The sequence below is a fragment of the Balaenoptera musculus genome, chromosome 17, assembly GCF_009873245.2.
Source record: "Balaenoptera musculus isolate JJ_BM4_2016_0621 chromosome 17, mBalMus1.pri.v3, whole genome shotgun sequence".
NCBI classification, from domain to species: domain Eukaryota; kingdom Metazoa; phylum Chordata; class Mammalia; order Artiodactyla; family Balaenopteridae; genus Balaenoptera; species Balaenoptera musculus.
The window spans coordinates 67,565,939-67,591,950 of NC_045801.1; the positions used below are offsets into that span (position 1 = coordinate 67,565,939).

At 43.0% G+C, this 26,012-nt stretch overlaps 1 protein-coding gene across 1 annotated transcript in view; it reads left to right on the forward strand.

The window, feature by feature from the left end:
- The first annotated feature begins 6,408 nt into the window (after positions 1–6,408).
- CPA6 (carboxypeptidase A6) overlaps positions 6,409–26,012 on the forward strand; it is a 267,903-nt gene continuing 248,299 nt past the window's right edge. Inside the window, exon 1 of the mRNA XM_036830635.1 lies at positions 6,409–6,702. Coding sequence (XP_036686530.1) covers positions 6,587–6,702 — 116 coding nt within the window. The 5' untranslated portion in view covers positions 6,409–6,586. The remainder of the gene's footprint in view (positions 6,703–26,012) is intronic.

A 26,012-nucleotide genomic window follows, 5' to 3' on the forward strand; every position in this document is an offset into this window, starting at 1 on the left:
ACAGCAGCTGCATTATTTTACATTCAGACCAGCAGTAGCTGAGGGTTCCAAATTCTCTACATTCTCACCAACACTCATTATTGTGTATTTGATTCTAGCCATCTTGGTGCACATGAACTGGTATCTCATGGTGGTTTTGATCTGCAGTGCCTTAATGACTAATGACGTTGAGCATCTTTTTCATATGCTTATTGGCCATTTGTATATGTTCTTTGGAGAAATGTCAAGTCAGATCCTTTGCCAATTTTTCAATTGGTTGTCATTTTATTATTAAATTCCCTAAAGATCTTGGAAATTATCTTCAAGCTGACATACTACAAAACATGATTCCTATTAAGATAAAGCATCTGTCAAAATAATAGTTCAATTTAGTTGTAGAAAAAGTGGCATTTTTCATAACCAATCAGTACACCTGCATAAGTTTAGAGAAAGCATGTCCAAATAGAATAAAAATGTGCTTTTACATTATACTTGACATTGATAAATCAGAGAAAATATTGGTTTTTTTATTATACCAAAATTATTCAGCTAGTCTTATTTGCCAAAGGTTTACCTTAATTACATCAACTTGGATTCTTAAAATGTTTCTGAGTTAGTTTCTGCAAGAGTACATTTTATTTTAATTGTAGCATATTGAAAGTATTATTAGTTCAAGCTCCCTGTTTTCTTGGAATTTTAGAGACATTGAAAGGACACTTATCTCTACAAGCTCCTTTATTCTTCTCTTTACTCTTTCCCTGTCCTTCAGCACTAAGACGATATCCTCATCTCTTCACATCTGAGCATCTAATACGTCTGAAGGTGGAACACTGCTGTCTGCCTGACTTCTCTCATTCCTCAAGACAGCTTTTCTTTCTTAAAACAAGTTCTATCACCTATTCTTCGATCTTTGTTACACCTGAAATTTCCACCCCCCCACCCTTAGTCTTTTTGTTTAAAATTGAATCTTTTTCACTGTTACTGTTTCCATTCTTATTTGTTTTTGTCTCTTTTTTTTAAAATCATCTTTCACTGCCCGAGGCAAACGGACTGGAGAGTGGTTCCGCAATCCTTTGTTTATTATTGCTTTTGACTTTATCCTAATCAAACTTTCTTAAGCTCTCTCTCATGCTCCATCCAGCTCAAATGCCTCTTAATTTGCATTAGAACACTAATATCACAAATGGTGTAACACAGACATCCTTTTTCTGTCGTTCAGAATGGTAATTTCTAAAGTATTCTTATCTATGTTTTCTCTACCTCATTTCTTCATAATCGCCTTGGAGACAGGTATCAGGAAGGAAGGGGAAGCAGGAGGGAGCATGGGAGAGAAGGAGGGAGAGAAAGAAGGAAAAGCAGAGACGGAGAAGATGGAGGGAGAAGTCTGCTTTGCTGCTTGGAAGCAGCGAATAGGACTCCTCATTCCCACCTTCCTACATTAAAAAACTTTGGTTTTACTCCATAAATTCTATAAAACACATTTGTAATATAATTACAGGGGCCTAAAACATAATAATAGTCTTGTCCATCAATCACACTTGTTCTTCAAATTGCTCTTTCACCTGAGTGAGCAAGACTCCTTGCGTGAGGGACGTGGCCCTCACAAGAGGAAGGAAAACCCAGAGGAAGGAGAAGTTGCAGAATATTCAGGGAATATTGAAGAAGATAAAAATTAGAAAGTTTTCAAGGGCCGTAAATGCCACACTGGGAGCCTGAATGTCACTCTCTATTCTGTCTTGACTTAAGGAAGGACAGTAAATTCTGAACGGGACTTCTTTGCATATGCTGTTCCCTGTGCCTGCAGTGGTCTTGTCTCTGGCCCTCACTCCCTGCACACTACTCCCCTTTTCTTGGTAGAGCTGGCTCCTTCTCATGTTTGGCTTAAATGTTTACTTCCTCATGACACCCTCCACATGTGATCCATTCCCTCGTCACCTTTTTTTCACAGCATCTGTGATTTGTTTCTATATAATTAATTAAACCACCAAGTGTAATGATGTGTTTATTTATCTGCCCAGCCTCTCCACTGGCATAAAGTGTCACAAAGTTAGGGACCATGAGTTTGTTTACAATGTTTCCTTAAAAATAATGACCATCTCTATCCAGCATTCATATCCCCACCCAGCCAAATCCTTCCCTCTCTTCCAGACCCAAATCAAGTCCATCTCTTCCATGAAACTGCTCACCCCTTTCTGTCCACAATGCATCAAGAAGAGGAGAGGGCAAAACAAAGACCCTCATAAAGCATCTACCTTTTTAAGCAGGCAAAAAAGAGAGACAGAACCCTAGGAAAGAGAGGAACAGAAGAAGTCAATGTCCCTGACCCCAAGAGAAAAGAGAGTTTCAAATAGGAGTTGGTAAACAGCCTTAGAAACTGCACAGATGCAGAACGGGCTGTGAACAAAAGCTTTTCCACTTGGAGATCACCACTGATCTTTAAGAGAAAGTTGCAAGACAAATACTGTATGATCTCACTTATATGTCAAATCTAAAAAAAAAAAAGCTCTATGGATACAGAGAACACATTTATGGTTGCCAGAGGCAGGTCAAAAAGTCCAAACTTCAAGTTATAAAATAAATGTCATGGGGATGTAATGTACAGTACGCTGACTTTAGTTAATAATAGGGTATTGCATATTTGACAGTTGCTAAGAGAGTAGATCTTAAACGTTCTCATCACAAGAAAAAAAAATTTGTAACTACATGTGTTAAATAGACTTATTATGGTGATGGTTTAGTAATATACCATATATTTAATTATCATGTCATACACCTCAAACTAACATAATGTTATGTCAATTATACCTCAATTTTTGAAAGAAAAAGAACATTAAAAAAAAAAAGAGGATGCTTCATTGGGGTGATAGGGATGGAAAGCAAATTGTCAGGGTTCAAGAATGTGCTTTTGGGAAGCCAGGAAAAGAGAAGAAAAAGAAGGAGAAGGGAGGAGAAGGAGAAGGAGAAGGAGGAGGAGGAGGGGGAGAGGGAGGGGGAAGGGGGAGGGGGAGGAGGGGAGGGGGAAGGAGAGGGAGGGGGAGGGAGGAGGAGGAGAGAGAGGAAAGGAAGAAGAGGAGAAGGAGCTTGTGTCTGAGGAAGAGCGAGATATGGATAGTTGACAAGAGAAAGCTTAAAAACATAGGGGCGGGCTTCCCTGGTGGTGCAGTGGTTAAGAATCTGCCTGCCAAGGCAGCGTTCAAGCCCTGGTCCGGGAAGATCCCACATGCCACGGAGCAACAACCCCGAGTGCCACAACTCCTGAAGCCCGCGTGCCTAGAGCCCGTGCTCCGCAACAAGAGAGGCCACCGCAATGAGAAGCCCGTGCACCGCAACAAAGAGTAGCCCCCGCTCGCCGCAACTAGAGAAAGCCCGCACGCAGCAACAAAGACCCAACACAGCCAAAAATAAATAAATAAAAACAAAACAAAAACCCAGAGGGGCAAGACGGTGCTGAACGAGGTTGGGAGGGAACTGTTAGTGATGTGTTGTTAAAGGAAGCTTCAGAACATTCCTTACAGAATTGCCAAGATTGCATAAGGCAGTAACCTAATTTCACATTTGCTCTTTCCTCACATGTGGGAACAATGGCAGGAAGCCCTAGAAGAGACAACAGCAATAAGGTCTCTGTCAATAAGACACTGAGGCCTGAGCACAAAACCAACTGCGAGGGGAGGGTTGCTTGTACCGCAAAGCCCAAACCCACCCATCCACCTTCTCATGAGGTCTTTACCAAAATTCATGTACGTGGCTCTCGCTCGCATCCCTAAGAAAGGGATTTGCAAAACCTTCCCCCATGCATCACAGAATTCCAGATCTGGAAGAGACATTAAAAATGATCTAATCATCCACCACAATGGACCCAAGTCAAGGATGATGTTTTCCTTTCCCCACTGTAGTTTCCTTTTTTCTCTGCAGGATAATATTTCTTTTAATAAAGTTCACTCTTCCACCAAAATATGACAAAGGCATAGCCGATAAATAGAATGTCTCATCTTTCCATCTCTGAGTCTCTAACTGGTTTAATAATTCACTCCCTCTCAGTGCCTTAAAAATGGAACTTTTATCTTTGAATCCATCTATAAAAACCATTCTCTTCTCCTCCCACTTGCTAAATGGACTCCATTTATCACTCATTTTATGGGTGCTTATCTACTCCAAGGGAAGTCTGATCAGATAACCTGGTCCTTAGAAAAGCAGAGGAAGATTGTTAGGAATGGCTTCTATTGTTTGAGAACCTCTCTTTGATCTGAAATTTTTAGGAAGGTTATAGGATGTCTCCAGGGTGTTTTGCATTTTTGATGGCCCAGGAAATTATTACCTTGGTCTCAGAGTCTGGAGAGCCTTTGCTAAACATGTTCGCTGGATCCAACCCTTCAGGATGATTTGAGAATGAGCTTAATCCCCAGTCCGAGACTGTACATTCCTGGTTTAATGTTGTGATATAATATGACAGATTTATACATTGCTCTGACATAACGAAATGCAACGAGATGAAGTGTTTTATTTACACAGTAACCTCTTATTTCAACAGCTCACGGACTGCTGTATAGGCTTTCTTGGCCTTGTAGAAAAGGCCCCAGGAAACATCCCTGTGAGCCTTGCAGCGCAGCCTCGCCAGTTCACAAAGACCAAAGCTCTAGGCCAGGAAGTCAGGAAGGAAGAAAACAACAATATAAACAAAGAAGAAAAAAAACCAGGAGGCCTGGGCACATCTACTCCTCAAAGGCACCCATACAGCTCTCGGCTGCCCAGGTGGCCTCTCCTCTATCCGGATACAGAGACCACAGAGTAAATGTTTGTTGAATGAATCCCTTCCCAGGTTCAGCACTCACTCAACAAACACGGTTGATCATTCCTTCAGTGAACACTGTTCCCTCTAGGAGAGAAAAGGCAGTCGTACAAAGATGAAAGGGATATAGCTCTGCATTCAAGGAGAAGGCAGCCTTGTGAGGAAAGCAGACAAACACTTAAAATTGAAGTGCTGTGCCCTACAGGGGCAGACATACTGGGTGTTAGGGAAGGGGATGCGGAGAAGAGATTAAATCCTGGGGTAGTTGTAGAAAACTTTAGAGAATCATCTCGGATGAAAAGCATTTCAGCTGTTATGGACCAAACTCACAGGACTCAAACTCACCTCCCCAGGTGGAGAACATGGGGAAAGATTTGGTGCCTTCTACCAGAGGCTCTGGCTATCATGTTAGAAGGTACAGGAGTTCTTGGTCACGACTCTTCAGGAAATTTGAGAAGTAAATGAGTGAGTGTGATAGAGGGACGCTGGCTCACCATCTTCCAGAGCACGACCAGGACTGGGCATGGCGGAGAGCAGGGGACACCCTAGATAACAATGTTCTTATTTACTAGAGCAAAGCATATCCTCCCCCAAGATGGGTTTTCCAGTGTATTGGGATAGAAGCAAGTGAATGCCAAAAAGCCTTCTTCGTCACCAACTTGGTAAAACAAGAAGGAACTGGCTTGCTCCAAGGTTTCCCTCCACCCTCTAGCTGTTAGAGAGAGAAGTAAAAGCAGACCTCATTCTAAAGTAAAGCCTTGCTCCTCAAAGTGTGGCCGAAGGACCAGCCGTACAAGCATCAGCTGGAAGCTTGTTAGAAATGCAGACGCTCAGGCCCGGCCCCAGCCTGCTGCCTCAGAAGCTGCGCTCTAACGAGATCCCCAGGTGATGTGCATGCAGGGCCAAGTTTGACAAGTCCTGCTCTAGACCAGCAGGGGGTCTAAATACTGGAATCACCTGAGGGGCTTTTTCAACAAATGATCCCACCCCCAGGAATTCTGATTTAAATAGCCCAGCTCCCTAAGTGATTCCAAATGTGCAGGGAAGGTGGTTCAGCACCCAGAGACCTCCAGTTCCTCCATGAGAACCTTTGAAATAGCCGCAGGTCTGGATGCCGCCGCCATGGAATCAGCACAGGGGCACAGGGAAGCCCAGGGAAGCAGCTGCCCGTCCCGGTGCAGGTAGGAGCGGGCACCAGGCCTGGCTGGCCACACCCAGGGGCCACAGCTCATCAAGACTGTTCACTGTGCATTTCAGAATGTGGACTCCGTGTTGAAATTTGCCATGGTAGATCAAAACACGAAGCCTGGAATGTTCTATGCCTGCGTGTTTAGCTCGTCCTCAAACAAGTCTTTTGCAATTAGGGGAGGAGGAAGGTTGTCCAAAAAAGTTAGGGGCCAAAAGTTGAAGAGCCAAAAAAAAAAAAAAAAGCCCCAAAAAACAAGAGGACAAAAAGAGGAGTTACCCTAATGAAGCGACACCCAGCAAACCCCTGCGGTGAGTCAGCACGGGGAGGCCCAGCCCCTTCGAGGGGAGCCTGGAGCTCAGCGCGGGGCTGGGCAGGGCTGTGTGTGGGCAGAAGCTGCTGCTTCTCGTCCCAAGACCAAGTCTGAACAGCAACTTCCCTCCCTCAGCTGCTTGAACTGTTTTTTTTTTTTTCTCTGAGGCTGGGAAGAAGTGTCACATTTTGCTCCCTCCTGAGCCCGCTCCCCACCCTCTCCCAGGGACCGTGCGCTGGGTGGAGGGCGCGCTGGGAGCCACCTCCAGCCTCGGGTGACGGTGACTGCGGGAAGAACTTTCAGCCCCTCTCATCCTCGCACTATGAAGTTCCTCGGGAAGCCCAGCAGCCGGAGAGCTGCTTTCCTGCCTCTTTGCTTGCTCTTTTTGAAGATTCTGCACCCAGGGCACAGCCATCTTTACAGCAGCCGCTATGCTGGGTAAGTGGAGAGGCTCTCATGGCCTGATCAGCTTGGACTCCGGTCAGGGGGCTGGTATGCGCCTTGCCTCACTTTCTCTGGTCTGTAGTCTCTGCGTAAATCTGTGTGCTTTGCCGGTCACCTAACATTAAATGTATGTGCAGTCCCCTGGCTCTTTGGAGAGAACGTGGTGGACGCAAGACTAGTTTCTCATACTTTTTATGCCGTGCCAACCTCAGCCGTGGACCGGTGTTGATGGGGACTCTGTCTTTGGAACAGCGGTGGCCAGTATGTGCAGTGTTTGCCTTGGTGGTTGCTCGGCAGGAAGGATGCTGTTGTGACACGTGAATTGTGAGCTGAAAACTAAAGCTTCCCCTTTAGGATTGTATGCAGAAGCCGTGGGTGGAAATTCACCAGTGATTAAAAATCGTGTGGGGTTTTTTTTTTTTTTTTTTTTTGAGTGCTTGCTAGCCTACAGAGGGGTTATTAGATTTTCTAATCTGAGCGATGCAAATGAGTCGACTCAAAATAAGAAGAATAAACGTAGGCAACTGTAAAATTATGGGTGTTTTTCTGAAGGGAGAAACACAGAAGGGGAAAACCATTTGTATTTCCCCGCTCTGTGGGTTAGCACGCTTTGTGTTTGCTTCGCATAACGAGGCACGGGGCTGCGTGTAAAGCGGCTGGGACTGCGCATGTCGTATTATCCTGAAGGGTTGCTTCGAAATAATGCAGCGCATGCTTTGCTTGAATTTGCAAGGGGTCGTTCTTTGAATCTGGAAATTATGGCATTCCTGCATTTTAGGGCTGGAAGAGCCTTAAATAGCTCCTCTAGTTCAATTCCTTTCTACAGAGGAGGAAAACCAGGGTCTTAAATCTTTTTTTTTTTCTTATTTTAAAAATCTTTATTTAATTGAGGTGTAGTTGGTTTACGTTATATTCGTTTCTTTTTAAAAATTTATTTATTTTATTTTGGCTGCATTGGGTCTTCTTTGCTGCACGCGGGCTTTCTCTAGTTGCGGTGAGCGGGGGCTACGCTTCCCTGCAGTGCGCGGGCTTCTCATTGCGGTGGCTTGTTGCGCAGCTCGGGCTCTAGAGCGCAGGCTCAGTTGTTGTGGCACACGGGGCTTAGTTGCTCCGCGGCATGTGGGATCTTACCGGACCAGGGCTCGAACCCGTGTCCCCTGCATTGGCAGCCAGATTCTTAACCACGGCGCCACCAGGGAAGCCCTACAATGTTATATTAGTTTCAAGTGTACAACATAGTGATTCAAAATTTTTAGAGATTATACTCCATTTAAAGTTATTATAAAATATTGACTATATTCCCTGTGCTGTACAATATATCCTTGTAGCTTATTATTTTATTTTTTAACAGCTTTATTGGGGTGTAATTGCTTTACAATGGTGTGTTAGTTTCTGCTGTATAACAAAGTGAATCAGCTATACATATACATACATCCCCATATCTCTTGCGTCTCCCTCCCACCCTCCCTACTCCACCCCTTTAGGTGGTCACAAAGCACCGAACTGATCTCACGTGCTCTGCAGCTGCTTCCCACTAGCTATCTATTTTACGTTTGGTAGTGTGTCTATGTCTATGCCACTCTCTCGCTTCGTCCCAGCTTACCCTTCCTCCTCTTAAATCTTTTAAAATAGACTACAGTTGCTCAATGATGGCCAGTTGAGGAAAACTTTCATATCGATATGAATGACAGCCAGGTCTTGAAGCAAAGTTGTTCTTTCTAGGAATACGTGTAGAGAAGGATTTATAAGTGTGATCCTGGAAAAGAGAATTGTTTCCGTTTCTCTCCTGAAGAATCTGGGCACTGCTTTAGAGTTCCCCTGAACACAGTACTTACAGAGGAAATTGTTCCCTCAGTTTAAGGGGACACAGGATGGGGGTGGAGAGGTGTTGGTGGGGAAAAGGGCTGTGGATGGTAATACAATCCCCAAATTTTCCACTCCGGTGTTCCTGGGAGAAACAGAGCAGTTAACAAATGAGGGCTGCTTTTACGTCTCCTGGACACACGGTCCAGGCTTTACGTCCATCATTTTTCACCGCCCTCGGAGCCCTGGGTAAGGAAGACGTGTTTAGTGACTGACGGTGCGGGCTAAGGTGTGGAGGCGTTTACTCCGACTCTTAATGGATGTCAGGCCTGTGATAAACCTATCACGGATTTAGATGCGCCCGTGTGACGTAGGACCTCGCTCCTCCGCCCAGAGGCAGCCCCGTCCATAATGATTTCAGTGTGTGGCCCTCATCAATGGTAAGTGACCAAGCCTGCTTCGGCGGAGCAGGTGTGCACACTTCCCTAAACGCCGCTTAGAAGAAACGAGGCCAAAGGCGGCGGCCTTCTCTTAGAGAATTTCGACTCTTTGTGGACGAAGTTGCACTACCTTTTCTGTTGTTCTGCAAAGAAAGTAATAGTTGCCGTTTTCTCTTTGGCTGCTACCTAATAAGTTAGTCCTAAATGTATAAATGAAAGGTGACTGAAAGTTGGAAGAAAAAGATGAAACATGAGACGCTGAAGGGAGCCTTCCCTGTCCATCACAGGAGAGCTTCTCCAAAACCGGAGAGGTTCAGCGCATACTCACCATCGAAAATGGGGGGTTTTTACCTTCCCTTCATTAGATACGTGTCATTCTCTCGTCACCAAAGACAGAAATGCTGCCTAGGTTTGGGATTATTTTGCTCTACTTCCCCAGGAACTACTTTCTGCAAGTCTAGCTAAGAACCTGGTGGAACGACCTGGTAGAATAGTATTGAGCGTTATTTTTGTTGCTCATACAAAGTTATCATTCTAAACCGCCTCGTTTTTGTCCCTTAAGTAATTTGTTTTGGTGGTGTTGGTAGTAATTATGAAGCAGCCCTATCTCTTGCATTTTTGTTAAAAAAATATTTTTGTAAGTCTTGGTTGAATATAATAAGTGATTATCATTTGCAAGACTCTGAGCATGGACAAAAAATAGAACCCTCAGGGCAGACCAACGTGCTTCCTGAGAGCAGCTAATGAGCCTAGGCTTCTTTCTACCCAAACTGGTAACAATTGTGTGGTGCCAGCTGTATGATAGATGCTTGGAAATAGCAGATTTAAGCATCTCATGAAAAAAATGTAGAGACTACAAGGAAAATCTGACAAAAACGAATATCTTTTTGGATAACTACATCAAATTACACACAAGGAAGATTTAAAAATACATAGAAAAGGAATGAAGCCAAGTGTGGGAAATAACTTGACATCAAATAACGTTTATTGATACTCTGTAAGCAGGCTTCAAGGGCTGCAAATGCACGTCAAACATTTTGATGATAAACAAACATCAGTCAGTGAATGAGACTCTGACTAGGGCAAATAGCATTCTGTGTTCTCTCCTTTTCCCTCATCTCCTCGTATTCCTGGAAGCAGACCTAGTTAGTTATTACACTGTGATCCTGAGGGCAAAAAATAAGGATCTTCTGCTTTACATGAAATTAGGGTAGATTTTTCTAGTGATGGTAAAAGAGAGATCTAAGCCAGTGACACAATGAATTCTGGCAATGCTGTAGAACCAAAGTGGTTGTGATTCTTCAGGAACCACTTATTTGGTACTTTCTTCATGTATAATGTTTATAAGTCCTGAAGTTCAACTGCCTGGCTTTCGATTTCTGCTTTCCCACACCTAGTAGCTCTGTTACCTTGGGTAAGTTCCTTAACCTCTCTGAGCCTCAGTTTCTTCACCTGAGACATGGAGACAATATTAGAACCTTCCCTGCCAAGTTGTGGGGATTAAATGCAATGGTATGGGTATTGCGTGGTTCTTGGCACTTCGCGATCTTTCCACCCTGATAGCACAGAAAGTGGCCACGGGCGTGTGCCTCATTCCTTCAGTGAGGAGTATTCCAGTGCCTACTTGTGCCCAGAGCATTGGTCAGCAGAGCTGAGGCCCTCTGAGAGCTTGCAGTTTAGTACAGAAAGCAGCCCAACACATAATATTAAGATGTACATAGTGTTTGAGTGCTGTATGGGATGAGCAGCCTACTGTTGAGTAACTAATTGAGTATTGTGTCACAAAATAAGAATAAAGTCAAAGATTGCAGTTGTAAAATAAAGAACTTGACTGGCATTTATCACTGTTTCCTGGAAGGAAAATGGGATGAGCAGCCTACATGAGCATTTTTTTTTTTTTAATATATCTTTATTGGAGTATAATTGCTTTACAATGCTGTGTTAGTTTCTGCTGTACAAGAAAGTGAATCAGCTATACATATACATATATACCCATATCCCCTCCCTCTTGAGCCTCCCTCCCACCCTCCCTAATCCCACCCCTCTAGGTGGACACAAAGCACCGAGCTGATCTCCCTGTGCTATGCAGCTGCTTCCCACTAGCTATCTATTTTACATTTGGTAGTGTGCATGTGTCAATGCCACTCTCTCACCTTGTCCCAGCTTCCCCTTCCCCCGCATGTCCTCAAGTCCGTTCTCTACGACTGCGTCTTCACTCCCGCCCTGCCACTAGTGCTGTATGGGATGAGCAGCCTACTGTGGGAGCATTGAAAGAGATCTAGGCACCAAGAAGGAGGGTAGAAATCCCTTCCCGGGCCTCCCCTATTCCGGTCACCCAGGCTTCAGGTACCTGGGCTGCAGGTGGAGAGAGCACAGACTACCTGCCACCAGCGCTGCTCCGGGGGACGGAACCCCCTGGTGCTGGGTCTGCCTGCGAGGCCTCCCGGACTCCTTCCTCTCCAGCCCTGCGTTTGGTGAGGACCCGTTGCCTTCTCTTTTCTCTCGCCTTCTCTTTTCTTTCTCGGAGAGAAGCTCCAGTGACCGGCCTCTTCCCCATGAGCATAGGTATGTGCAGGCTGGTCACAGCCCCCTTGCCAGCTGCTGCATTCTGATTAGCCAGTGTCCGTGCTGTACCCACCCCCATCCCTGTCCCCCATCCTGCCATCCCCCCCCCCACACACACCCCAGTTATTGGTCAAGTTCACTAGTCATCCATGAGAACGGGATATGGAGATCCAGGAATTAGACTTGAAGGAAATAAGACTTCTCAAGGCAGTTTGGTCCTCGAAGTCCTGTAAGCAAAGCGTCCCCAAATTTGGATGTGATGTATTGAAGAGGACTGAGAAATACACAGACTCGGGGGAACAGATTTGACTTCAGTGACATCATCCTTGTCTTCCACGTTACCTCTCTAGCTAGTCCCCTCCGTCTTTCGACAGAAGCTTTTAAGTCTTTTGCCCTCTGATGGTGGCTTCCTTGGAATGTTCTGACCGTTTGGAAACCTAGGGCTAGAGTACAAGAGACCCAGCTGCTTGTGAATCTGAGCGTTATCTTCTCTGTTGGTAGTTAAAGCTCTTTTCAGATCGGATGGCCATGAATCCTCACTTGCCGGGGACTGTCCTAGTCTGCACCTGCTGTTCTGGGGTAGTAACTGACTGTGTACCCCTTTCAGTCTGAGAAGGGTCCTGATTTGGATGGCAAATTGTGGTGTCAGCCTTTTCATTCTCCACTGTGTTTGTTTCCTTAATGAGCTTTACTTTAGGTCTTCAACTACCCTCTTATTTCATTCTTTTTTTTTTTTGCATTTTTGCATTTTATTTATTTTTTTATACAGCAGGTTCTTATTAGTCATCCATTTTATACATGTTAGTGCATACATGTCAATCCCAGTCTCTCAATTCATCCCACCACCCCCTCCCCCCCCCCACTTTCCCCCTTGGTGTCCGTACGTTTGTTTTCTACATGTGTGTCTCTGTTTCTGCCCTGCATCTTATTTCATTCTTAAAGAGCAAGTTTATCTCTAGTTCCTTCCATTCCCCTAAAAAGAATCCTACTTGTCCTCTCTTTTGTAACAGCCACCAGCCATGTTTAGGACGTCTTTATCTCAGCCTAGGTTAAGGTAACTTTCTCCTAACTGATCTACCTTCCTATAGTCCTTTCTCAGACTGATGCTACAAGACTTCTGTTGTGTTACTCTCTTGCTCAAAGATCTACTTTGGCTACCTATTGCCAAATACATCAAATCCGTTCTCTGCCAGGCTCTCAAGGCCTCTATAATCAGACTCTCTGGTTCCTCCGTCTCTATTTCACTCTCCTCAGCCCTGAAACTCCCCTGTTAATCAGAGAATAGAGAGCTTCAGCCTTGCTCATCTTTAACAAGCAAGGCAGGCAGGCCTTACTCATAATAAGGGCCTAAAGCAAGGAGGAGGCATCTCAGATCATGAATGATAGATTAAAATGTGCAGGATAGATACAGATTGGGAGCATGAGGTGCTGGGAAGGGTGTATGGTGGGCTCTGAGGTTGCTTTTGAACTTTTGCCCCCCCCCGCAAGTTGGTCTGTGGTTAGTAGAATAGTTCTCTAGCGTCTTCTGGAAGTTCCTTTTAGCACTGGACCCTAATTAGTGGGAGATTATTTTCGGTTTTCCTTAGGCACTAGCGCAAAGTGCAGCCCCCAAGTGTGGATTGTTTATCAGCTGATTACACAAAAAGCTTTCTTCCCTGCCATGTGTTGCGTGTCGGGGCCTCCAGCTTTGCTTGTTAGGATGCACAGTGCTGCAGCGCCTACCCCTGACCTGGGCTCACAGACAGACGGTCCTCCATAGGGATCAGGATTCCTCCTGCCGCTAAGCGGGTGGAAGGAGGAGCGTTTCATGTGCTTCTGGGCCACTTTCCCCTTGGAGCCCAATCTGATGATGGAGCTTTTATTTTACGGCGCCAGGATACTTTCTGGGTAATGCCATTAAGCCTAATCACTTCCACCCTGTGAAAAGCAGTGAAGGATGTTAATGGTTCATAACTTCACAGCCTAGATTGTGCAAGCTACAAAAGCATTATGTTTTCTGTCTTTATACATGGAACTACTGAACAGAAAATTAAGACTTTTGTTGTTTTAGAGTCTTCATTATGATCAATCTGTAGATAACTAGTATATAGGATTAGAATTTGCTTTGCCAAATAAATGCCTTCCCAACCTGCGTCTGGGCATTAACTTCTTTATGATAAAGCAGAATGCAGAATATGAAGCTTTAGGATCTTGTTCTGGGTAGTATAGTAAATTTCCTTAAAGTTTTCTTATTAAAGGTTGAAGCAAATTTCTAAAGGGTTTTCTTCAACAAAATTACCACCTTTGTGCTTTTTCTCAGCATACTTTGAAAATAGTAAAACATTTTCTTATTTTAATATCTATGTTATTAAGGATACTGTTGGGTTGTTTTGTTTTTCTTTCACTTTTTTGCTAGAACAAAGACCCCAAAATTCAATGGCTTAAATGAGAAATTTATTTCTCTCTCATGTAAAAATCCAAAACTGGTATAGTTGATGGTGCCAGAGAACCAGGCTCCCTCTGTCCTATACCTCTGCTGTTCTCAACACTCAACTCCCAAATTTGTTAGGAAGGAGTCTTCCAGCTCTGCAGTCCAGCCAGCAGGAAAGTGGAAAGGGATGGTCACTCCTCTTTCCTTTAAAAGCACAGTCCGGAAGTTCAGACATCACTCCTTACTGGCCAGAATCAGTTAGATACCCTCAGCTGCAAGGGAGGCTATGAAATAATGGTCAAATCTGGAAGAACATACTGTGAAATAACTAGCAATCTCTCTCTCTCTCTGGTCACTCTGATATTTAATGAATGCCAACCCATTCTTCCTTCCACTTGGTTCTCCTAAAGAAATAATCCACCCAAATGGGCATTCAGAATTTTGCACTTCAAGCTGATATAAAAGTGTGCATTTTTATTCTGTATATGGTCTTTTAAAGTCAGAGTGTCAGAACTGAAGGAGACCAAAAAAAAAAAATTCATAGCCCAATCCTTTTATTTAATACATAAGGAAGCGGAACTCCAGAAAGGTAAAAGGATTTGCAGAGCTGATGGTGGAGATGGGACGAAAATCCAGGTCAGCCAAGTTCACAGCTTTTTTTTTTCTTTTTTTTTTTACAACACTGTCTTTGGTGAATCCAGAAAACTTCTTACTCTTTTCTATTCCCTAGACTTGTTGGGGGTGAAGTAAAGTGAGTTGGCAAGGCTGAGAAGTGTTTAATGAGGAGGGATTTCATTTCATTTCTATAAACATTTGTAGGGGATCTGGCCCTCTGCTAGTCTGGGACTACAGAGATGAAAGAACTGTCCATGTGTGCAGCATAATGAGTACTCGGGCAAGTAAACAAACAATTCCAACTCTGGGATCACTGTGCCCTTAGAGAAAACTCTTGGAGCTGGCTAAGTGCAGGAGAGGGTCACTTAATCCAGACTGAAGGGTGGAGAGAGGTCAAAGAGGCTTCTTGGTTGCAAGATGAATCTTAAAAGACAAGCAGAAATTTGGGTGGATTATTAAATATGCAAGATATTTACATTTTTCTTTTAGACGGTTGGTACTTAAAGGACATGAGCCTCACCTCAGTCATAAAGAACAAGTAGAAATCGGGTTAAGGTTTTCCATACACAGGGAATAAATTACCATCACAAAGAACTACAGGTGAGAGAGCTTGTCAAGACTAGAAAATCAGAGCAATTAAGCATGGCTAAAGTAAAGGGCATTCTCTAGGTGGGAGTAAGGAGAGATGAGGTAAGGCTTCAAGGTCATGAATCACCTTATTATGCCCTATAATATGGAGTCCTGATTTCTCCCAAAGGTGACTGGGTGCTGATGAAGAATTTTCACCAGGGAATTTAGATAATTAGATTTTTTGAGGAAAATTCCCTCTACCATCATTGAGAAGGGAAGATTGAGGGCTAAAGATTTGGAGGCAAGAAGACTGGGATATTATGGTGACCATGGTAATACAGCAGAGCCTGGCTTCTGGTAGTAACAATTGAAGGGAAAGTAGGGAACCAATTAAAGAAATGTTTAGGAGGTGGAATTTTCACAATTAGATAACCAAAGGGGAGAAGAAAGAGGAAATAGTATAAGGCGATTCTCAGGATTAGTTAACAGGACTGAGCTCTTTGCAGAGAAGGTTAGTACTTTCTCGGATGTGTATGGTTTGAGATGCCTATAAAGTGCCGATTGGATAGATGGGTCTAAAGCTCAAAGGAAAGATCTAGCCTGTAATGTAGATTCTAGTAACTGATGTGTAAATAATTTCTTGAAACTTTGAGTGTAGGATGAAGCACCCAGGAGGCACTTATTACATGAAAAGAATAGAGGGGGAAAGCCAGAGAAGAAACCAGTAGAAAGGCCTAGAGAGAAAATAAGAAACCCAAGAAATGTCAGTTAAAGGGATGTAAGAGATCCGAGAAGGAAGAGGTCAGTCACATCAAGTACTGCAAAGTAGTGCCCATTGGTTTGGCCATTAAGGAACTCATTTGTGTTATCATCAAAAATGCTCTTGGTGGAATGAGGAGTGAAAACCAGAGCACAGGAGGTTGAGGAATGAATGGGATGTGAGGAAATTAGTAGTGAGTGTAGACCATAATTTTAAGAAGCTTATCCATGAAGGGGGTCGGGGGGGAGGGTCAATAACTAGAGCTGAAGAGTTTAATCATGTTGCTTTTACTTCTTAGGAAAGATACGGCCATATTTTATGCCAGATGGTAGGAATAAGAAGAGAAAGCAAGACTACAGATAAAGAAGAGGGAGGGGGAGAATGGTGGAGTTAGGTCTCTGAAGAGACAGAAAGCTAGCTGCCCTCTCTTTTTAAAGTAGGTGGGAGGGGTCCTGATCCTAGAAGAGACAGTGGATAAAGAACCTGATAAAAAGAGAGACGATTTAAAGTGTTCCTGAGGGAGATGACTTGAACCCTCAGAAGGATCACCAAGCATTACTGAGGGCCCAGCTGATGGTAGAGATGAGTTTGTAAAGGAACCATGAACCCAGCTCCATGATTTTCTTGAGGATCATCCCATGTTTCCTCATGTTATCTAGATCATGCCACCCTGGACCCTCATCACTCAATCTATTACAGTTCCATGAAAGGGTGAGGATATATCTTTAAATAAGCCCTTAGGAAGCTATAAAGCAAGTCAAGCAAGATCAATGTCAGAAATCTCCCCGTCCATCCTCTGCCTTTCTTTTCTTTGTACCTGCAAGATGGGCTTCTGTAGCTGTGTCTGGCACTCTTTCCCAGGAAGCACATGCAGAGAAGGAGAGAAAGATAGGGTCTTTCTTCCCCATCCCTCCTTCCTGCTTTCATTGCTACAGTTCTGACAGTAGCCGCCAGCCTCCACAGTAATGGCTCCTGCTGGATAGCCTCTCCTCTAGGGACCAGGTCATCCTGCCCTCGAGGAGGATAATTTCCTTTCTTCTTTTGTCCCTTCAGACACAGGAGTCACTAACCTCTAGTTTAGTGAGAAACCAAGCTGGAATCGAAAGCAGAAAGAATACATGTTTAACTGAAGATTTGTGTTAGAGCAACTTCTGGAACTCAAAATGAAAGAGGGCAGAAATGATACAGCAATGGAAGAGAGGATAAAGAAAAGACTACCACTCATTTGTATTTCTCTAGCATGAAATGAAAAGATAAAGTGCTTTGTAAATCGAAATGTATTATAAATTACTATATTAGGTAAATTATTACGTCTGATATTAGTTGGAGAAGCTCTCGTGTAGATACAACCTGTTACGAAATTGATTACCTTTCCATTACCTTCTATCTTCCTGGTGAACTAAAGATCCATGAAAATGGCTCTTCTTAATCAAATAAATGGACATCCCTCTCCCTCCTCCTGTCAGTTATCTGAGAACTGGAGGTACAGTCTCCTCTTCCCTCTTTCCAGTCCTCCCATCCTCCCTCATCTCAAAACACTTAACTGATCAAGTACCAAGAGTACCGATGATGACTTATCGTTCCTTATCCCCAAGTAAGGTTAGGAATCGTCAAAGGCAAGAGCGGTAGTCTCTGCATCCTGAGGGCTTATTTTATTTTATTTTTTTTAACATCCTTATTGGAGTATAATTGCTTTACAGTGGTGTGTTAGTTTCTGCTTTCTAACAAAGTGAATCAGCTATACATATGTTTTAATCCAACAATCTAAACTGGAAAATAAAAAACCAAATGGAAATGCAAGTATATTAGGTCAACACACCCTCTTCCTGCTCTTTCTCGACCTGTTTTTTTTTTTAACACACACATCATATATGTTTATAGCATTTCAGTCTTAGATTACCAACCAATGAAAGATGAAACTTCCACAGGATCACACATCTTATCACCAGATGAGAACCCTGGTCTATTTTTGCACCTACAGACTCTGTAGCCATTGCACATGTGACCTCATTTGCCATACTTTCATTTCCCCATCTACCTTTCAGACTGTCCTCTTCTTATCAGACTAATACATGAATCACCTAAATGTCTACTAAGTTCCTTCTTGTGATTTTTGTGGATGTAATGAGGACACAAGACTTGTCATAAGATGGCTGAGGTCCTACTTAGAGCCTGTCAATCATGTTTCTGTGGAACATATGTAATGTGTATGTGATAATGTGATAGTGATATATTCGGCATCAAAATTACTAAACATATGGAAGGTTTGAGACATTTGGGACAAGCCCGTGTAGCAAAATGTTTGGAGTAGTTAGAAATTTGCTGCTGAAAAATATACTCTAAGCCCTTGACTTTTAGGGCCTAAAATGAAGACACATGGGGGAGGCCATTTCTCCCTAGTTTTCAGGTCTCTGTGTAGAAGCAATAGGGAACAGACTGCAAATGACAGGTAGAAAAGCATCTTAATATGATACCTGAGAGGAAAACCACGTTGGTATTCTAGAGAGAAATGTAGTCTGCCTTGTTTCCTCTGTCTCACTTAGGGATTTCTTCTCTCTCCCTTTCCCTAGGAGCCTAGTTTGCTGAGGTGGTTCACGCTCCGCAACAGCTGCTCTAAGAACTCTCCAATTACTTCAAGCCCCCAATCCACCTAACCCACCCTTCTTCTCACCCCCAACCCCAAGCCTTTTACTTACAGGAGCAAAGAAATGTATCTTTTTCTTTACTTTCAAGATGGGGGCGATGTGGCTTCTTTCCTGAGTCATCTTCGTTTCCATGGTTTCTGCCTAAAACTACACAAGGTCCCTTATCCTGGCTCCCGTCTTTCTAACATCTCATTCATTCAGTCAACACTATTTATTGAGTGCCTACTATGTGCCCAACACTATTTTAAGTCCTAGGAACACAGGAATTTAGGTGCTCAGAATATAGCACTGCTTGAGGCACTAGTGAATGAAATCGTCTCTCATGGGATTTACATCCTAATGGGATGACAGAAAAGTAATAAACCATGGTGTTAAGTTCTGATAAAGGTTATGAAGATAGTTAAAGCGTAGAGAGGGGATAAACGGTGTCATGAGAAGAGTGAAGTGAGACCAGGGGCCATGTGAATATCTGAGGGTAGTAATTTCCCCATGGGGAACAGCAAAGTGGCGCGGGAGCCTGTTTGGCTGGTCCCTGGACAGGGACCGTGGTTCTGGACCGGCAGGCAGCATCACCTGGGAACTCGTTAGAAATGCAAATATGCAGGCCACACCCTCCCCGCCCTGAGGAGCTCTGGGGGTGGGCCCAGCAACTTGGGCTGGAGGGAGCCCTCCAGGTGATGTAAGCTAAAGTTTGAGAACCACTGTGGAGAGTCAGCACCGAGGTGACACGGCTGGAACTGAGCCTCTGAGGGCACATTTACCGTTTGTTCCTGCTGCTGCCCTGCAGGTAGACCTCTTTTTCCTCTTAACACTGTGAACAATCTCCATCACCTCTACCTCTCTTCTTCTGCACATTTGTCCAGGCAGCACATATTTCTGGGGAAGCTCTCCCTCCCCCATGCCTGCGTGCCTTTCAGGAGCCCTTCAAACACGGCTCCTCCAGCAAGAGCTCCCCATTAATCAGCTGTGATGGCTCCCTCCTCTGAGATCCCATAGCGCTCGCTCTGTCATTTATAGCCATCACCACATACTGCTGGGTATTACAGTTGTTTGTGGATGTCTTGTCTTTCCTTTTCGTTTATAAGCAAATTGAGAGTAAGGTGCTGTATCTTATTTTTATCTGTATTCTCATAGTCCCCAAATAGTGTTTGGCATATTCAGTAAAAGTTTAGATGGATGGAAAGGAGGAAAGGAGGGAGGGAGGAAGAGAGGTTGGCAGAGATGGAAACTAATAAACTAGGAATCGGACTGCTGACACCTGCAGGCAGTTTTGCCAGACTAGGTAGTGAGAAACGGAAGCCACTTAGCCCCTAGAGCTGCAGGAGGAATGTGGGGATTCCTAGGACCCCCTGGGTGTGCCTCGATGCAGTATTCTCCAGCCTCCTGTCCCCTTCTCCCTGCTCACTCTGTCTTGGGTATCACCTATCCAACTACCCAAATCTGGTCTCAGGTGTTTTACTTGTACAGGCTCCTAAAATGCTTTGAACAACATTCTGACTCCCGGGAGGCGATCTAAGGTGAAGCTGTCATTTCCTGCGAGTGCCAGAACGGGCACCGGCGGGCCACCATGATTATTCGTCACTGCCATTTACCAAATTTAGAGACGTGATCCTTGCCTTTTGGTCATGGTTATTTCACCCTCTAAGGAATACATACCAATGCGTTTGAGATTATAGATGGCTCCTTAATCATCGATTCACGTTGAGTTTAACATCTCCTCTAGTCTTTGAATAATTTTTATGAACCAAAGGACTTCTGTTTCCCGAAAACTGGGTTCGCCCCTTGGGGGCTGTCAAGCCAAAAGACACAACCAAGCCAAGGATCAGAAGGAAGGATTTACTCCTTGCAGTGACTAAGGAGAACACAGGGCATCTTTCCCAAAACAGTGTCTCCCTGCACAGCAAGATTGGAGAACTTTTAAGCTAAGGGTACACACATATTCATGAAGTTGACAGAGTCCAAGCTTTAGTTGACTGAAGTCACAAGGGTCAGAAAAGGTCAACATCATCGCTTAGGTTCCACTTGATCTGGTGGTTGAGGGGTCAAGGGGGGGTTTGAATTCTGCAAAACAGCTCAAGAACATGCTTGAGCCGGCAGTATTTACAACTGATTTATTATCTTTGCTCTTGTTACTTCTCTTGCCCGATAACAGCCAGTTTGTTCCTGCATTATTTTGTTCCCTTAAGATCACTAATTACTGAGACCTGTTCAAGGGCAAACACTGTGGCCTGGCTTAGATCACAAAATGGCTTAGACCAAAAATGGCTTCCCTTATGTCAAGAAAGCCATGCCTGGTACTCTTTCTCCGGGGACCCCCTACCCTATCTGCTTACACTTCCACATTATCTCTCAGAACTTAATTGTCCACATTCTTCCTTTTAGCTTATCTTTTTCTAAGTCTTTATGTATCTTGATGCAGTATGTCTGATTTCAATTCCTATGCTCAGTTCCCCTACTTAATATAAATTCCAAGTACCACAGAAACAGAATGGCCCTGGAGAGCAGAGGCAGTCTTCCTTTAAAATAAGATAACAATAAAAATTTGAACAGATACAATTGATCAAATAGAGTGTTATGTGGTTCGCAGTGTCCTGAGACTTACAGCATTTCCTGCTTGGAGGTCAGCACACTTCCCATGACGGCAGTCAGGGTGAGTAAAATCTATAAATGTCCAGGCAGAAATTGTGTGAAATCAGTTTGTCAGGTCCCTGTGACAAAGGCTTAACCTCTTAGAAAGCCTTGGGGGAAGGTGTTGTGGAAAAAAGAAGGGAGAGATGAGGACTAGCTGAGGAATAGCAGGAGGAGGGTGCCAAGGTTGGAGAATTACTCTCCAGTTCTGAAGCTAACACATAGCTTCTCAAGAAAACATATGACATGAAACACCAAAGGACTTGCCACCATCTTGGCCTCCTTTTTGTAGGTGAAAAACATTTGGTTTTTCCTTTAATACAATTTATAGAGAGAGCATTTAACTACAGGTTGAATAGCTCACCATGGGCATAGCTATTGATAGGTAAGTTCTTTCTAGGAAAGCAATCTTAATAAGAAAAAGAGGAAGTGGTAAAGTGGAATATTGCCAATTCACACATCCAGTTAATCCCCCCAAATTAAGCCTTCTAAACCAACCAGTGGAAAGATGCAAAATCAACATGATGGCCCAGTCTCACTTGTATAATAGCCAATTGCAAGTACTTAAAGGAATGACTTACTAAGAATAGAAAAATTTCATGGTAAATATTTAGCAAAGGTTTTGTATACTGACACATACTGTACACTTTATTTAAAAATTATGCACAGCTTCTGGTAAACACATTGTACCTTTAAGTATTAATTACTCCAAAGATTCTTTTGTTTATTTCATAGTACAATGGGAAGCCAGTTCATTTCATCCAACTAGAAATATCCATTAACTTCAAAAAATAGAAATGACCAAATTGGGGCCCATGAGAATAGCGTACGCTAAGCGGTAAGACCTGTAACTTTCTTTACCTGCTCTCATCATTAAGAACAACACAGGCATCTTGCTTTCACAGTTCAAGCAGAATTCACATTGTCCTTACTTTGTAAAATACCTTATATTCTTTATCTTTTTGTTTCATCAGGATCTGACAGCTTATGGGGATACCCACTTAATAATTCGGCTAAAGCTTGCAAGCCCATCTCTCTTGCCACTAATCGAGGGAAATAATTGTTTTCTTCCATAGCATTTATCTTTCAGGACATCACTTAACTTCCTCCTGAGCTCTCAGAATGCTCCTTGGTATCACTTATCATGTTGAATTATAATTGTCTGTTTAATTGTTAATTCTTTCTGACTAACTGTATACTCTTTGGGGGAAGGAAACTTGTTCTTCCTCAGGTCCAGTCTCTACACAGAGCGTGGATACCTGTAAGTTTTATTGTTGTTACCCCTCTACCCACTGAAGTTGAACCACAGTAAGTTGCTAATATCTGACTGTTTATCTAAAATAAGAGCAATTTCATGTGGTTCAACCTAATTATAAACTTTAACTAACTGAAAAATGAGGATATATATATCTTTTTAATGATGTGGAAATACTAGCAGCTTATATGCAGATTTTCCATTAATCTTTCAAGTTTACAGAGTGTATTGCCAGAGTTTCTGAACTTCAGTGTTGAAAATAAATCACCAGGGGGTCTTGTTAACAGAGCAGATTTGCTTGAAGAGGGCTGAGGTAGAGCCTGAGGCTCTGCATTTGTAGCAGACTCTCAGGCACTACTGGTGCTGTGGTTTGCAGGCCATGCTTTGCATAGCAAGTTTTTGGATCACAGCATGATGAGTCAGGAGATATAAGTTCTAGATCTGCTACTAGCTATCTGTGTGACTTTAATAAGTTACTTAATCTTTCAGGGCCTTGCTTTCTGTAACATCTGAGGGTTCAATTAGGGGGTCAATTCCTTCCAAGTGTTTATGACCTGCTAGGGTCATGTTTACATATGTGATTAGAAAGTTCATACAGCATAAAGGTTAGAAGCACCAGCTCCATCCTCAGACCGCTGGCTTCACATCCCAGCTGCGCCACTTTCTAGCTAAGTGACCTTGGAGGGAGTTACTTCATCTTTCTGTGCCTCAGTTTCCTCATCTGTAGAACTGAACTAATATTGAATTAGTTTATCTATGCAAAATGCTTACGACAGAGCTTAGCACATGTAAACTCAATCCATTTACTCTGTTTGCAGCACTGATGTTCTCTGTGGTTTCATTTCTAGGAAGCTTTCTTAAGGGAATTATCTGAAATATGGGCAAAGATTTAGAGTGTGTAGAAAGATGTTTTATCACCAATTTATCCTATCAAAACCTGGGAAGCTACCTATATGCTCAACGATGAGAGGCTTGTTTAGTGCATATTATGGAATCTTTTGTGCCCACTGTAAACATCTACAAGAAATTTTTAATGCTTGAGATATAATCTGAAATGGGGAGAAAACAGGATACGGAGCTGAATTAACAGCTCAAGTTTAACTATGACTTATTACATAGGATATAGTTAACTATATCTGGGGGAAAATGCTCAGATATTAAGTGATTATTATGACCAAGTGATAGCATTTTAAGTGAGTTTTTCCCCTTCCCCCTCATACTTTTTTCTCTATTTACTAATTGTACATGAAGCATGAGTGACTTTTGTATTCAGAGAAAAAGTAATTTTAAACATGTGTAAATTCCCCCCCATCCCTTCCCACCCCACAAAAAAATCAACCCTATAGCAAGGAATTCGTCTTCTGTGGTGCCTTATGCCAGAACTGTTCCAGAAGCATTGCAAATAAGAATCAGAAGTCAGTAAATTTAATAATATAACACTCAGTGCTAATTAATGACTGAACATTTTTTATTTCGGAACGAAAATGAGATTGTCGGATATTCCAATGAAGCATTAAATGGCGAAGGCGGATGCCTTGCTGTGCGTCACGCAGACGCTGGGGAGACTGAACCACACGAGCAGGGCTTAAGGCTTTTCAGTTTAGAATAATACCAGCAACAGCCAGCGTCACGCTGATATGTGTGTTTAAGTAGATGGATTCTCAAAGGGAAATTCTTCGGTGGTCTCTATACCACAGTCCGTTTTAATCTGTATTTAGAGGTTTATTTAGAAGTTAATACAGTGGGTCAGGAAAAGGCACTTGAAGTGACTGGTGGTAGAATCCATTATGCTTTTACATATATCCCCCATGACGTATATTTTTCCCAGCCTGAGCTTGCCCATTATACCTTGAGAAGAAATTCAGGAAAAAACATTTGCTAGCAGTTTCCCACACCATAAAGCTGCCATGACGGTGATAATCAAAACCTAGACCAAGTTGAATGTCTTCTGACTTGCTGACGAAGGTTAAAGGCTATTTCATCTTGCCTCTATGGGCATGGATTGTGGGGAAAGTTTGTCTGCATAAATTTTTTTTACTACTACGCCATTGCCTGATAAAAGCCCTCATCCTTATTTTTTATCTAACTTTTTAGTACTTTGAACTTCTCACTTTTGGGGTACACATCACCTATGATCTACGGTTGCTTGATTTTCCCCGGAACCAGTAACCTCAACCTCACAACTACAAGAAAGTAACTTCTGAATAAAAATCACGTTTCAATCACTTGCAAATCATTGTTCATTGTCTCCCTCTCACTCTCATGCATTCTAGAACTTTGATTAAAAAGAATTTTGTCTTCAAACAGGCTTTTGGTTAAAGAATATTGAAAAACAATTTGCAGCTAACTGTGTAACTGAATGCAGTTTAACTGTGGGTGACTCATTGTGTCATCCAGGAAAATAGGTCTCCAAAGTAGGGTGCCAAAAAAACTAACATTTATTTGATCTCATCCTTATGATAATTTTTATTTTGTATGCTTTATAATATACATAATATGTTGGTAAATTAAATATTACATGTAAATGACTTAAAATACATAGAGACTGGGAGCGCTTACAATATTTAATCCTGGAGGTTTGAAAATGGAGATGAGGATAATCTCAAAGTTCTGTCAAGTCAGTCAACAATACCATATACTGGGACCTATGTTCATATGTTTGTCAGATTTTCATTGAGCCACCTCTGTATCCCAAGTTGTTTCAGATACTAGTAATATAAAGGGCTAGGAATAAGGCAGGTGAAGCCCCTATTCTTGTGAAGCCCATATTTTCATGAGGGAGACGGGCAGTGCACAAGTAAACGGAGCAATAATTACAGATTCTTACAACAGGTGTGATAGAAACAAGACTGTATGATTTCATTTATTCAGTCAACAAATAGTTTTTGATCATCTGCTATGTACCTACTACTGTGCTAAGCATCCCACACAGAATAGATGTGCGCTTTGCTTCTGCTGAGTTTACATTCCAGTTGAGGTGACAAATGTTAATTATAACGATGATTAAAGGTACAAAGGAGAAGTAGTACAGTGTCCTACCAATTCAGAAGGAACTGACAGCTAAGAACTGGGGGGTAGAGAGGGCTTTCGGAGGCTGTTATGTTAGGCAGGGTTTTGAAGGATGAGTTTACTGGGAGTGGTGATTATAGCAGGGGAGCTCATGAGAGATGTGCTCTCGATTTGGGGAGAAAGGAGCAAGGGGCACAGGATGTTCCCACTGTGTACTTTGTGTGGTTTTAAAAGAAAATCTGGCCCAAGAGCTTCCTGTCATTTGTATGTAGTACCTGAGACTTTGCAAAGCCCTTGCTCGTGGCCTCTCACCCCGCCGCTCCCCTCACACGTGGCACGCAAGTGAGTGCTTTAAATGCCAATGTATATTAAAAAAAAAAAATGCAGGTGCCTTTCCAGAACTCAGTTCCTAAACTCTAGAACTGGCTGTGGTCCGTCCGTTGTAGGGCACACCTGAAATCGTGAAATGGTGCTCTCTGGGGCCCTTTGCTTTGTGTACAGAGCTTTCTGAATGTTAGCTTTTGGCTTCAAGAGGCATTTGAGCTGCTGAGTTGGCTGCAGAGTTGAAAGGAGAGGTTGCAGGGAAATGTCAAAAGGAACATTC